General features: G+C 49.1%; 1 protein-coding gene across 1 annotated transcript in view; it reads left to right on the top strand.

The window, feature by feature from the left end:
• The first annotated feature begins 5,377 nt into the window (after positions 1-5,377).
• Positions 5,378-13,777, top strand: part of LOC139037673 (nuclear envelope pore membrane protein POM 121C-like) — a 29,886-nt gene continuing 21,486 nt past the window's right edge. The window contains exons 1-4 of the mRNA XM_070474663.1: positions 5,378-5,461; positions 7,468-8,731; positions 8,931-9,215; positions 9,274-10,393. Of these exons, the coding sequence (XP_070330764.1) occupies positions 5,378-5,461; positions 7,468-8,731; positions 8,931-9,215; positions 9,274-10,393 (2,753 nt within the window). The remainder of the gene's footprint in view (positions 5,462-7,467; positions 8,732-8,930; positions 9,216-9,273; positions 10,394-13,777) is intronic.

Below are 13,777 nucleotides of genomic sequence, written 5' to 3' on the forward strand. Positions count from 1 at the left end.
GCATTCAAGCTCTCAGTTGCAGCATGTGAGATCCAGTTTCCCAACCAGGGGTCAAACCTGGACCCCCTGAATTGGGAGTGAGGGGTCTTAACCACTAGACCAATAGGGAAGTTCCAAAGCACCTAAGTTGACGCTGCTGCTGCTGCTAAGTCGTTTCAGTCGTGTTCAACTCTGTGCGACCCCATAGACGGCAGCCCACCAGGCTCCCCCATCCCTGAGATTCTCCAGGCAAGAACACTGGAGTGGGTTGCCATTTCCTTCTCCAACGCATGAAAGTGAAAAGTGAAAGTGAAGTCGTTCAGTTGTGTCCGACTCTTAGCGACCCCATGGACTGCAGCCTACCAGGCTTCTCCGTCCATGGGATTTTCCAGGCAAGAGTACTGAAGTTGACTCTGGACCAGGTTAATCTCGATAACATCCAAGTTCATGAAGCTAAAAGGTCATCCCACCATCTCAATGCAAAAGAGACCTTCTCTAAGACACATTATAATCAAATTGTCGAAAATCAAAGGATAAAGAATTCTAAGGCAGGTGAGAAAAGAAAGAACCCTCATTAGACTATCAGATTTCTCAGCAGAAACCCTATAGGCCAGGAGAGAGTAAAATGATATATTCAGCATGTTGAAAGAAAAAATATGACACCAAAAATACTCTATCGTCAAAGTAATCCTTCAGATATGAAGGAGCAATACTTTTCTAGGCAGACAAAAACTGAGGGAGTTCATTACCATTAGACCTGCCTTGAAAGAAACGTTGAATTCTTCAAGCTGAAATGAAAAGTTAATCAGCAACACAAAAACATATGAAAGTATACAACATACTAGTAAAGGTAAATATACAATCAGACTTTGAAAACTCTAATTCTGTAATAGGAAGATGCATTAATCAAATTATAAAGATCAAAGGAAAAGAGTATCTAAAATACCAGTTACTGTGAAGCACCACTATGAACAAAGCTAGTGCAGGTGATGGAATTCCAGTTGAGCTATTTCAAATCCTAAAAGATGATGCTGTGAAAGTGCTGCACTCAATATGCCAACAAATCTGGAATCTCAGCAATGGCCACAGGACTGGAAAAGGTCAGTTTTCATTCCAGTCCCAAAGAAAGGCAAGGTTCAAACTACTGCACACCTGCGTTCATCTCACATGCTAGCAAAGTAATGCTCAAAATTCTCCAAGCTAGGCTTCAGCAGTATGTGAACTGAGAACTTCCAGATGTTCAAGCTTGATTTAGAAAAGGCAGAGGAACCAGAGATCAAATTGCCGACATCTGCTGGATCATAGAAAAAGCAAGAGAATTCCAGAAAAACATCTACTTCTGCTTCACTGACTATGCTAAAGCCTTTGTGTGGATCACAGCAAACTGGAAAATTCTGAAAGAGATGGGAATACCAGACCACCTGACCTGCCTCCTGAGAAACCTGTATGCAGATCAAGAAACAACAGTTAGAACCGGACATGGAACAACAGACTGGTTCTAAATTGGGAAAGGAGTACATCAAGGCTGTATGTTGTCATCACTCTGTTTAACTTACATGCAGAGTACATCATTCGAAATGCCCGGCTGGATGAAACACAAGCTGGAATCAAAATTGCTGGAACCTGAAGTTATTGAGAAATGCCAATAACCTCAGATATTCAGCTGAAGAGGAACTGAAGAACCTCTTGATGAAAGTGAAAAGGCTGGCTTAAAACACAACATTCAAAAAAGGAAGATCATAGCAACCGGTCCCATCACTTCATGGCAAATAGATATGGAACACTGACAGAATTTATTTTCTTGGGCTCCAAAATCAGTGCAGATGGTGATTGCAGCCATAAAATTAAAAGATGCTTGCTCCTTGGAAGAAAACCTATGACCAACCTAGACAGCATATTAGAAAGCAGAGACATTACTTTGCTGAAAAAGGTCCATCTAGTCAAAGCTATGGTTTTTCCAGTAGTCATGTATGGATGTGAGAGTTGGACCATAAAGAAAGCTGAGCACTGAAGAATTGATGTTTTTGAACTGCATTGTTGGAGAAGACTCTTGAGAGTCCCTTGGACTGCAAGGAGATCCAACCAGTCCATCCTAAAGGAAATCAGTCCTGAATATTCACTGGAAGGACTGATGCTGAAGCTGAAGCTCCAGTACTTTGACCAGCTGATGTGAAGAACTGGCTCACTGGAAAAGACCCTGATGCTGGGAAAGATTGAAGGCAGGAGCAGAAGGGGACAGATAGAGGATGAGATGGATGGATGGCATCACCAACTTGATGGACATGAGTTTGAGCAAGCTCTGGGAGCTGGTGATGGACAGGGAAGCCTGGTGTGCTGCAGTCCATGGGGTCACAAAGAGTCAGACATGACTGAACGACTGAACTGAACTGAAAAATACTGTCAAGTATAAATTTTACTAATACAGTAATTCTAAAGGATAAAGGAGCAGGGCAGTGACTTTACCGAGGACCCATGATTTCCGAGTGTTCACTGTGCCCAGTCACCTTTTAATTATCACCACATCCCTGTAACTCAGAGATGTAGGTGAGCTGATTTGCCCTGTGTTACACAGATAGGTGAGAGTCTTCTGGGACCAACAGTAGCTTTTGCAAAGACACTCCTGCTGTACTTTAATCACTTCCACCATTGGACACATTCTTTTTATATTATTCTATTTCCTTGGGTCAAAGAATCCAACTCCTGAATTAAGGTTAAGTATGAATTAGTAATGGATCAAAAGCCAAAATCACTTCATCCTTTTAATTTCCCAAGTAATGCTTTTAGTCACAAAAGTATAGAATAATATAGAAAATGACAAATCAAGTGACCTTAGTGTTCACAGGTAAGCACTAATACATTTTAATGTACCATGATCATATTAAAAATTACTATGAAACATTTTCTTTCACATGCATTTATAAATACATTTATCAGAGTGCACATGGAGTGAGATACTTATTATTCTATTGTCAAACAATCCTAATTTTTATTTCTTGGAAATTACCTCATTATTGAGTATTTAGCATATTACATTACATTCCTAAGCATTCTGTGATTCCTAAGCATTCCAAGCATTATGTGATCGCTAGAAATTGCCTAAATTTTTTATTGTGTTTAAAACACTTAACATGAGATCTTACCTCTTAAACTTTCAAATGCACAATACAATATTGTTACATGTTGTACAGCAGATCTCTAGAACATACTCATTTGCTGAACTGGAAATTTATGCCTGTTTAACAACTTTTCATTTCCCCTACACTAGCTTCTGCCAATCATCATTCTACTCTCTGTGTGTATAAATTTGACTTTTTTTCTGTTTTCTTTTTCTGGGGGGATGATCCTTCTTTCATCTCTGTTGGATATCACTGATCAACAAAATAGTGAGTTATTTACAACATGATTGAAAAAACATTGACCAACTTAAATTGGTTTTGCCTCTTTATATAGGTTTACCTGTGCTCCCCAGGTGACTCCAGTGGTAAAGAACCTGCCTGACAATACAGGAAACTTAAGAGATGCGGGTTTGATCTGTCTGTGGGTCAGGAAGATCCCCTGAGGAGGGTGTGGCAACCCATTTCAGTATTCTTGCTGAAGAATCCCATGGACAGAGAAGCCTGGATGGCTACAGTCCACAGGACTTCACAGAGTCAGGCACGACCGAAGTGACTTAGCACGGCGGTTGACTAATCAAACCCTGAGTCATTTTATAGAGACAGCACTCTGCCCATGCAAGATTGGAATCCATGTCTCCGGAACAAATCAAATTCTTAGGTTTATAGAACCTAAAGAAATCTTGTCACTGCAGTCTTTTACAAGAGGAAGGAGTACTTCAGGAAGGAAGAGCTGCCTTCTTGGTGTAGGAGTAGGTGATGTGGAGTGATTCAAGACTAGCCAATCAGCTTCCAAATTTGAAACTCCCTTAAGTCCTTAAATTGTGCCCCAAACCCTGGATCAAGGAGACAGATTCCAGAGCCTTGCCTCCTGTCTCGCTTGGATCGACCTCACAATAAAGCTCTCTCTTTCCTCAAAACCCACTACTGTAGTGCTGGCTTCTTTGCGCATCGGGCAGCCAGCCCTTGTTCAGCAACACAATTATTTGATACACTGGGAAAGGACTTCCCCCATCAAGTTAACACACCTGCCGCATATTTACCTTTTGAGTGGGGGAGGGGATGAAAACATTTCAGTTCTTCTCGTTCAGCAAATGCCAATGATCCGATTCAGTGTTGTCAACTGGAATTGAATTTGACTAGTTTAGACACTTTCATGAAGTGGAATCATGCAACTTCTGTCCTTCTGTGATTGGCTTATTTCACTTGGCACAAGGGAGCCATCTCACTTCTGGGCCTGGATCCGAAAGAATCGAAACCGGGATCTCAAGGAGGTATCTGCATTCCCATTCTTATGGCAGCATTAGCCGCAAGAGCCAAGGTGTGGAAACGACTTCATGTCCACTGACATATGAATGGATAAAGAAAATGTGGCATGCATACAGAATGGAATTATCATTCATCCCCAAAAGAAGAGGATATCTTGCCATATGCGACAACTTAAATACATTTATTTTAAAAGTAACGGCAGACTTCAGCTTGGGCCAAGACAGAGGAAGCCTCATACAACAACCTCTCTTATGCAGATCACAAGTGAAATTCAAGACAAGAGGACAAAGAAATACACACTTGCAACTTTATGAAGTAAACACTAACAGGCAGATGGGGCCTGGAAGTCCAAAGCTGAATACCAGCCTGTTAGGGGATTATGGTCTTTTTTCCCTGGCTCTTGTCTCCTAGCTTACCCAAAGCAGGTGATGTCCAACAGCAGCTTGAGAATTAAAACTCTGGGATCCACCCCTTCTTTTCAGCCAGAAGAGTGAAAAAGTATGAGACTTCCACAATGAGGAGTGAGGGAGGTCATCCCCATTTGTTTCTTCTCCTCCCTGGTTATCACATCTCCCCTGCAACCTCAGTGATGACAGAGAGACACCTAAACCCTGAGAGATGACCCGCATCTCTGGGCAAAGGAACAGGTAGAGAGGCTCCTGTTTTCTGGAGGTGGGGGGGGCGGGGAGGGCGTTCTTTTCCTTTCTTTTCTCTTGCTATTTCACCTGAAAGGTCAACCTGGCCACGTGGAGCTGCAAGACAGCCTGGAGGCTGAAACACTTTGAGGAACATGTAAGAGGAGCCCCTGAAGCCTGAGAATGTGGCTAAGAATCCTGAAGAGGAGAGGGCTAGAGAAGGCCTGTGTAGGAAGCAACATGGGTCCTAGGCCTCCCCTGAGCCTTCTGCACAGACAAACCCAACGAGGCAAAGCAGAGGCTTGCAGAAGTGAACTACAGTATGAACTGCCGCTTAGCCCCCAGGTCAGCACCTGATGGGACATGTGCCTTGTGGACGCAATGGGCTGGGACACCGCAGAGGACGAGGCGCAGTATGTGCTGGAACACAGATTCACAGGCTTCTTCATAGAAACCGCAGAGAAAGTAACGAGCTACAGAGCATTTTAATAGGAACCAGAGTCTAATAATAAGCGAAGTGTCCAGGGTTCCAACCAAAACCCCACAGCAGAGCATACAAAGGACTGGGAAAATCTGGCCAGCTCTCAAGGGGAAAAGACAATCAACAGACTCAGCCCTGAGGAGGAGTTAGCAGACGAAGCATCTGCTTCGTGGTTATAACCACACTCAGTGAGGTTAAATTCTCCTGAAGTGAATGGAAAGACACAAGTTCTTCACAGGGAAGTAAAAACTACAAAAAAAAAAAAAAGCAAATGGAAATTTTAGAACTTAACATGCAAAATCAAACATTCACTGCATGGACTGAATAATGGAATGGAGAAAACAGGAAAGATTCAGAAAACCTGTGAATCGATGGAAATGGCACAATTTGAAAAACAAAGAAAAATGAAAGAACATTGTCTCAGAGCTGTGTGAAACAATATTGGGAGTTCTAATTTTGTGCCATTGGAGGATCTAAAGGAAAGGTGCAGAATAAAATATATGAGGAAAAGAATGGTTGAAAATGTCACTGATTTAGAGACACAGACCTAAGCTCAGAAAACCTCACCCTGACACAATCAATCTGAAGAAAATTTAAAAAAGAACGCAGTCAAGGAAAATGGCCTGTTATACATCGGACAACACCAACTTGAAGGGCTGTGACTTCTCATCAGAAAACATAGAAGCCAAAAAATAAACGGAATAACATCTTTAAAGTGTTGAAAAGATCAAATCAGGACATTATATCCTTAAAGCAAAGATACCCTTAAAGATTGAAAGCCAAACAAAACTCAAAATGACGGCTGATGGAGACAATAAAAAACTAACAATTCTTTACCAATTTGCTACAAAAATGCATGAAAGGAACTTCTTCAGACTGAAGTCAAATAACTCAAGGAAGGCTGCAACTTCAAGAACAAAGGAAGGGCAGCTGAAATGGTAAGTATCTGGATAAATTATCCTCTTAAATTATTTAATATATGACTTTTTTTTTTTTCTTTTGGTCTCACCATGCAGCTTGAGGGATCTAAGTTTCTTTACCAGGGACAGAGCTCTGGCCCCAGGCAGTGAATGCGGTGAGTCCTAACCACTGGACCACGGAGGAATTCCCTGTATGACTTTCGAATGAAAAAAGGACACCACAGTCTCAGAGGGTGGCATTCAAATCATATAAAGGTGACACATATGACAACTATGAAAGAGTGTCAGGTAAAATAATCTATATGAATGTAAGTCTTCTGCATTTTATTTAATTGGTAAAATATTAACGACTGTGAGACAACGTGTATACACAGTATTGTTCTGAGAACAACTGAAAAATGGCAAATTCAAGAAAAAGTGGACAATCTTAATAGTCCTGTATTTAGGAGTTGTGGATAAATTAGCTAAAACATTCACATACCTTTTTGTGACAAATTTCTCCCTGAGTTACTTGCCTAGGAGTGGGTTTATGGGTCATGGGGTAAGTATGGCCTTCTCTGCCTGCCCTGGCGGCTGCCTCAGGGGTCATCCCAGCAGGATCTGGGTGAGGCGGGCACTTCTGCTTTTAGCAGCTCTCCCCTCCATTGCTGCTAGAGTTAAAGGCAGGAGGATGTACAGGCGCTGATGCCAAAGCTGCCACCCTGGGGGTGGGGGGTGGGGGGCTCAGAGCCAGGAACTCTGCTCCCCTTGGTTGGGTGGAGACCCCCGACAGGTCTGGGGCCCAGGGGCCCAGGCAGGAGAGAAGAGCCAGATGTCCTGCCAAGAAGCTCATCGCCCTCAAGACAAACACTTCCAACCCTCAGACCCCAGGAGTTTCGGAAGCGCCAGACTGTCTAGGAGCTTATCTCACCTGCTCACCACCCGGCCTCACTTGTCCTCTGCGCATGCGCTATCCCTCCAGAACCTTTTGCACCGAGCGCATACATCACATTCTTTGCTTACAGGTATCTAGAGCAGCATCCCAGCAACGCACCAAGCTGTGCTCACTTCACGTTTGGCTGACTTGGCAGCTGAACCAGAACGCTCTGAGCCCAGCCCTCTATCCAAGCGCCGACCACCCACCCACGTGCCCTATGGGCACTTACCTGGGCAGGCCCTGCCCCTCACCCCCACCCCAGGCTCTGGGGGGCCAGCACCTGCCAGGACGGCTCGGCTGCCCCCAGCCCGATCCCCGCACCCGCCGGTTTTCCGTGGCCGGCCTAGGTCACCCAGCTGTCCGTGCCCCGCTGTCCACTCGCAGGCCAGCCCACAAGTATCCGGTGACTCTGCATCTGCGCTTTGTCGCAGCGTCTCTGAGACGGTGTTCTCTGATCCCGCAGACCCTGCGCTCCTTCCTGGGGGTCCTCGCCTCCCTCTGCAGGCGACACCATCAGAGGAAGGCGGTGCTGGGTGCTCGCATCTCCACGATGTGCCGCGGCTCAGCGTCCGCAGTGGGCACGGTCCCTGCGTGTGGTGGGCGCCAGCAGCAGGTCAGCCCCGTGCCGCCCAGCACACTCAGGTGTGCCCCGGGCTCCTGCACAGGGAAGACGGTGAGGAGGGCCCTGGGAGAGAGCGGGAAGGGGCTGGCCCAGCAGGAGGAAGACCCCGCATTCACACAGAAGGACCATCAGAAAGGGGGCCCCGATGGCTCTCGGGGTGCACGGTCAACATTTAGGCCCCTTGCGGCCCGGGGAGACTTCTCTGCCTGCGTGCCCAGGCCTGGGCCTCTGCGGAGAAACCTCCACGCCAAGAGCTCGGTAGACAGATCCACCGAGAAACTCCAGACCTCTTGTGTGACCTCCTGCCCCCAAAGAAACGCCATCACCAGCTCCCACAGCTCCACCCCAGGTTTCCCGCCAGGGCAGAGGAGGACGGGCCCCCGCATGCCGCGAGGGCTGCCCCGGAGGTCCTCGAGGAAAGCGAGCGAGGGGGCCCCGCCGCCGCCCTGTGCCGCCCCGGTGGCTTCCCAGAGCAACAGCCGGCCTGAGGACGCGGAAGCTTCCAGGGGGCAGAAACGAACCGGGGAGAATGGCCCCCCCACATCGGACGGTCCCAGGCCCGGAAAACGCAGGTTTCCTCTGCTGCCGCGCAGGCGAGGGGAGCCGCTGAGGCTGCCCTCACCCCCTGAGCTGGGTTTCCGAGTCACCGCCGAAGACCTGGACGCGGAGAAAGCAGAGGCGTTCCGGCGCATCAACAGCGCGCTGCGGGATGAGAACCCGGCCCCGCAGCCCTACCGTCCCTTCCCCGCGACGGCCGACCCTCCGGCCCCCGGCAGGGCTCCTCGGCCCGAGAGAGGCCAGAGGGAGTCGGCCTCCCCAGCGCCAGTAGACGCCCGGGCGTCTGCTGGAGGGGCCCCCGCTGCGCATCCCTGGTCAGGGGTAAGGCACGGCTCCCCCGGGCCCCTCTCTTCCTGGTCCCAGCCCCTCCCGGGCCCTCCTTCCCACTCACGGCCCCCCCGCCCCTTTCACCCTGCCCACCCCCGCTTCCTCCCCAGGATCGGGCAGCGCGGGCCTGTCTGCTCGGCCCCCAAGCCCCTCCGCCCCTGCTTCGGCCCCGCGCCAGGGACTGCGGGTGCGAGGGGAAGCCCGGCTCCGGCCTGGGCCCCGGGTGCGGCTTGGCTTCCCGGCTTCCAGCAGAAGCCCGTCCGGGGGCCTCTTAGGAACGCGGCAGGAGGAGGAGGCCTTTCCCAGCCCCCGGCGTGGGGCCCAGCTGCGGAAGATGCCACACCGGCCTTCCCTGCAGCGCCCGGCTCCTCGGGCTTGGGGTCCCCCACACCCATGTGCCTGGACTCTCCTGTCTTCACCCGCCATAGCCCCCCTCCCGTATCTGATCCTCAGTCCCTGCTGCCCACCAGCCAGCTCATCAGGTCTTCTCTCCAAACCAGACCCTCACCCTGCACATCTGGGGGCCTGACTCCCCACCCACTTCTGACACTCAGGTCACCCCCATGGACACCATTCCACCCTCCCAGTCTCCCCTCTTCGGGTCTCCCCCTGGATCCAGCAGGAGCCTCTTCCCATCTTCCCAGGCCTTGCAGACGCCCCCCAGGGACAGCGCGGCCTCTGTCACGGTCAGCACCAGCCTGCCTGGACTCGGGTTCAGGCGCTCCTCTCACACCAGAGCCCCAGCCCAGCCCATCTCGGGGGTCCCTGATGTGCAGCAGCGCGGAGCCCCCGCCTGGGGCCACTCACCACACTATGGAAACCCGGCAGCTCCAGCCCTAACAGGGGCCCCAAGCTCTGCTCCAGGCCCCCCAGCTCCACCCGCCAACTACCCCATGGGCAGCCATGCCAGCAGCCAGCCGGCCTGGGCTGCCAGCCCAGCTGCGTTTCCAGCCGGCCCAGCCCCTGCCGCTGCCACCTGGGTGCCCCAGGCCGTGCCCAGCGCGGGGCCCAGCAGCGGGCCGCGCTGCCCCACAGTTGGTGGATCACGCACAGCCCCCTGCAGGCCGGGGGCGTTGGAAATGGAGCATCTGTCCTGGATCTCAGCTGCCTCTTTGCTGCTCTCAGCATTTCAACACAAAAAGGGGAGCCCGGAGAACCACACACAGCAGGGCGGGAAGAGTGGCCCGGAACACCGGGGCCTTCCTGGCCAGAGCCCGCCCATGGTGATCATGGGGCCCAGGGATAAGAATGAGCCCAGTGCTAAAAATAAGCCCAGCGCTAAGAATAAGCCCAGCACTAAGAATGAGCCCAGCACTAAGAATAAGCCCAGCACTAAGAATAAGCCCAGCACTAATAAGAAGCCTGGCTTTGGAGGTGCTACTGCCCCCATCTTCAGTCACATGCCTGGAGGTGCCCCCGGGCAGAGCCCCCATACTTCCAGGCAGAGCCCCCATACTTCCAGCCGAGAAGACAGCCCACCCCCAGCCAAGGCTGCCTTCAGGGCCATGTCCACCCCCGCCTCTACCCCCGGCAGCCCCAGCTCCAGGGGGTCACAGCCAGGAGACGCCCAGCTGTTAGGGACTCATCACCTGCTGAGGACTTGGCTGGACTCAAAACAGTTGGGCCATCAACAAAGTCCTCCTCCTCCAGGGCGCAGTCCACTTTCTGGGAGTCTAAGAGGCGAATGAAGACCTGAGCCGAGAACTTTGGGGACAGACAGTGTCTACCTTCCTCCCAGGCTGGGCCTCGCGTGGGCCCTGTTTCCATGTGAAACCCAAGTCCAGCCCTCACCCGTCTAATTCCAGAGCAAACCGGGCGCCTGGAGATACAGCACTCGTCCCCTTCCCCCGCCCACTACCTTCCCCTCTCAAAGGTGGGTGGTTCGAGGCTGTTGTCCCATAGTCTTGTCCCCTCCACTCCTGGAGCAGGGGGAGGCCCCCTGTTGCCTACACAGCTGACTCCTCCCTTCTCCCTGTTTTCCTTCCAGAACCTTTGTGTTAGCTTTGTAACTTATGAAAGTTTTCTCATTCCTTTGCAGAATCCTCAGATGTCTGGGATCTGTAGATCAAGTGTGGAATAGCATTGGCTTGTACGACTGGTGACATGGGAAGCCAGACCTAAGTGTTTTAGACTTCCCTGTAGTCCTGTTCGTGGGGTATGTAGAGCAGTACAACATAAAAGTTTAAGTGATGAAGCCCAGGATAATATGAGGCCAAGATAAGTCAGGATAAACCGGATCATCCCTGTCTGTTGGAATTGCTGCTTCTCACCCACCTGACTTGAAGGAGTCTGGATCATCCTGAATGTACACCAGGAGCCCACACGCTATGCCCCGGTCTTTTTTGTCTTTATTTTAGCCCCACCCACAGCATGTGGGCTCTTAGTTCCCCAACCACAGATCAGATCCGTGCACCCTGCGTTGGCAATGTGGAGTCCTAACTGCTGGACCACAAGATAAGTCCCCACCCTAGTCTTTTCTAATGCAGCAAATTTTTTCTTTCTTTTTTGCTCTTAGAATCTCAGGCAAATGACTGACCTACATATACATCTCCCCTGGGCGTCCCTGGTGGCTCAGCTGGTAAAGAATCTGCCTGCAATGTGGGAGACCTGGGTTCAATCCTTGGGGTGGGAAGATCCCCTGGAGAAGGGAACGACTACCCACTCCTATATTCTGGCCTGGAGAATTCCATGGACTGTATAGTCCTTGGGGTCACAAAGAGTCGGACACGACTGAGCCACTTTCATACATCTCCCTTAAAGAGTATGGGATTGGCACCGAAGCTTCTGGAAAGCTTGAATTAGGATGTGACAGCTCCCTGAGCAATCTGTGGCGTTCTGGTTTTAAACAAGCAGGAGGATTCCCTGAGTACATCTCTCCACTTTTCTAACAAATGAAAGGCAACTGTTTTAAAGAAACAAACATTATTTAACTATAAGAGATTAAAAGACTTCCAGTTTGTGGTCCAGTATGTTTGGAGCTTAGAGATCATCATTCCTGTCCTCACAATAGAAAAGCTGAACAAACTGAAAATCAATAATCCTGAAATCTGTCAGAGAACTGATGCCATGTGGTGAGCTATCACTACCACAAGACCTAGATAAGTGACTACAGAGAATTACAGCTTCACCAAGCACAGGACTCTGCTGGAGCCCAGATCTGGGCAGCAAAACTTACACTGCAATCGATGAATTTCTCCTCATGGGAGACATACTTAAAAACTCCAGGGAGGGAGCAGTCTTATGGGAACCACCACCATTTCATGGATTATGCCACCACCCACATTCTCAGGGTGAAGATCAAAGAAAAGTCCTTCATACTTCTGGCATGGGAGAAGAAAAGCAATCATTTTGAAACATGCCCAAAACAGTTCTGTTCTCCCTAAGAATGCTTTCCCTCAAGGGAAAATTTTACCAGAACATCACCTTAATTTCTATCAGATCATAAGAAAGGCCACTTCCTGGCCTGGAGAAAGGAAGTCCCCAAATCTAGTAACATGGTTCTAAATCAGGAAAGGAGTATGTCAAGGCTGTATGTTGTCACCCTCCTTATTTAACTTATATGCAGAGTACATCATGCAAAATGCCAGGTTGGATGAAGCACAAGATGTAATCAAGATTGCTGGGAAAAATATCAATAACCTCAGACACGCAGATGACACCACCCTCATGTCAGAAAGTGACAAGGAATTAACAACCTCTTGATGATGGTGAAAGAGGAGAGTGAAAAAGCTGGACAACATTCAAAAAATGAAGATCATGGCATCTGGTCTTATCACTGAATGGCAAATAGATGGGGAAAAAGTGAAAATATTGACAGACTATTTTCTTGGGCTCCAAAATCACTTCAGATGGTGACTGCAGCCATGAAATTAAAAGGTGCTTGCTCCTTGAAAGAAAAGCTATGACAAATGTAGATAGCATATTAAAAAGCAGAGACATTACTTTGCCAACAAAGGTCTGTCTAGTCAAAGCTATGGTTTTTCCAGTAGTCATGTATGGATGTGAGAGTTGGACCATAAAGACAGCTGAGCACCAAAGAATTGATGCTTTTGAACTGTGGTGTTGGAGAAGACTCTTGAGAGTCCCTTGGACTGCAAGGAGATCAAACCAGTCCATCCTAAAGGAAATCAGTCCTGAATATTCATTGGAAGGACTGGTGCTGAAGCTAAAGCTTCAATACTTTGACCACCTGATATGAAAAGTCGACTCATTAGAAAAGACCCTGATGCTGGGAAAGATTGAAGGCAGGAGGAGAAGGGGATGACAGAGGACGAGATGGTTGGATGGCATCTCTGACTCGATGGACATGAGTTTGAGCAAACAGGGGGAGTTGGTGATGGACAGGGAAGCCTGGCGTGCTGCGATTCATGGGGTCGCAAAGAGTCGGACACGACTGAGGGGCTGAACAACAACAACAAAAAACTCACATTAAAGACCTATTTGCCTCAGTGGTTTTTACCCAATACATTATGTTTAGTGTTCAACCAAAAATTACAAGGCATTCTCAAAGGTATTGAAAAAAAGTTTGAAGAGACAAAACAAGCATCAGAACCAGACCAGGATAGGACACCGATTCTGGAATTGTTAGGCTGGGAACTTTGTCCACCTGATGTGAAGAGCTGACTCATTGGAAAAGAACCTGATGCTGGGAAAGACTGAAGGCAAGTGAGAAGGGGGCAGCAGAGGATGAGATGGTTAGAAAGCATCACTGATTCAATGGACATGAATTTGAGCAAACTCTGGGGCTTCCCTGATAACTCAGTTGGTAAAGAATCCACCTGCAATGCAAGAGACCCTGGTTCGATTTCTGGGTCAGGAAGATCCACTGGAGCAGGGGTAGGCTACCCACTCCAATATTCTTGGGCTTCCCTGGTGTCTGAGCTGGTAAAGAATCTGCCTGCAATGCGGTAGACCTGGGCTCGATCCTTGGGTTGGGAAGATCCCCTAGAGCAGGGAA

The sequence above is a fragment of the Odocoileus virginianus genome, chromosome 12, assembly GCF_023699985.2.
Source record: "Odocoileus virginianus isolate 20LAN1187 ecotype Illinois chromosome 12, Ovbor_1.2, whole genome shotgun sequence".
NCBI classification, from domain to species: domain Eukaryota; kingdom Metazoa; phylum Chordata; class Mammalia; order Artiodactyla; family Cervidae; genus Odocoileus; species Odocoileus virginianus.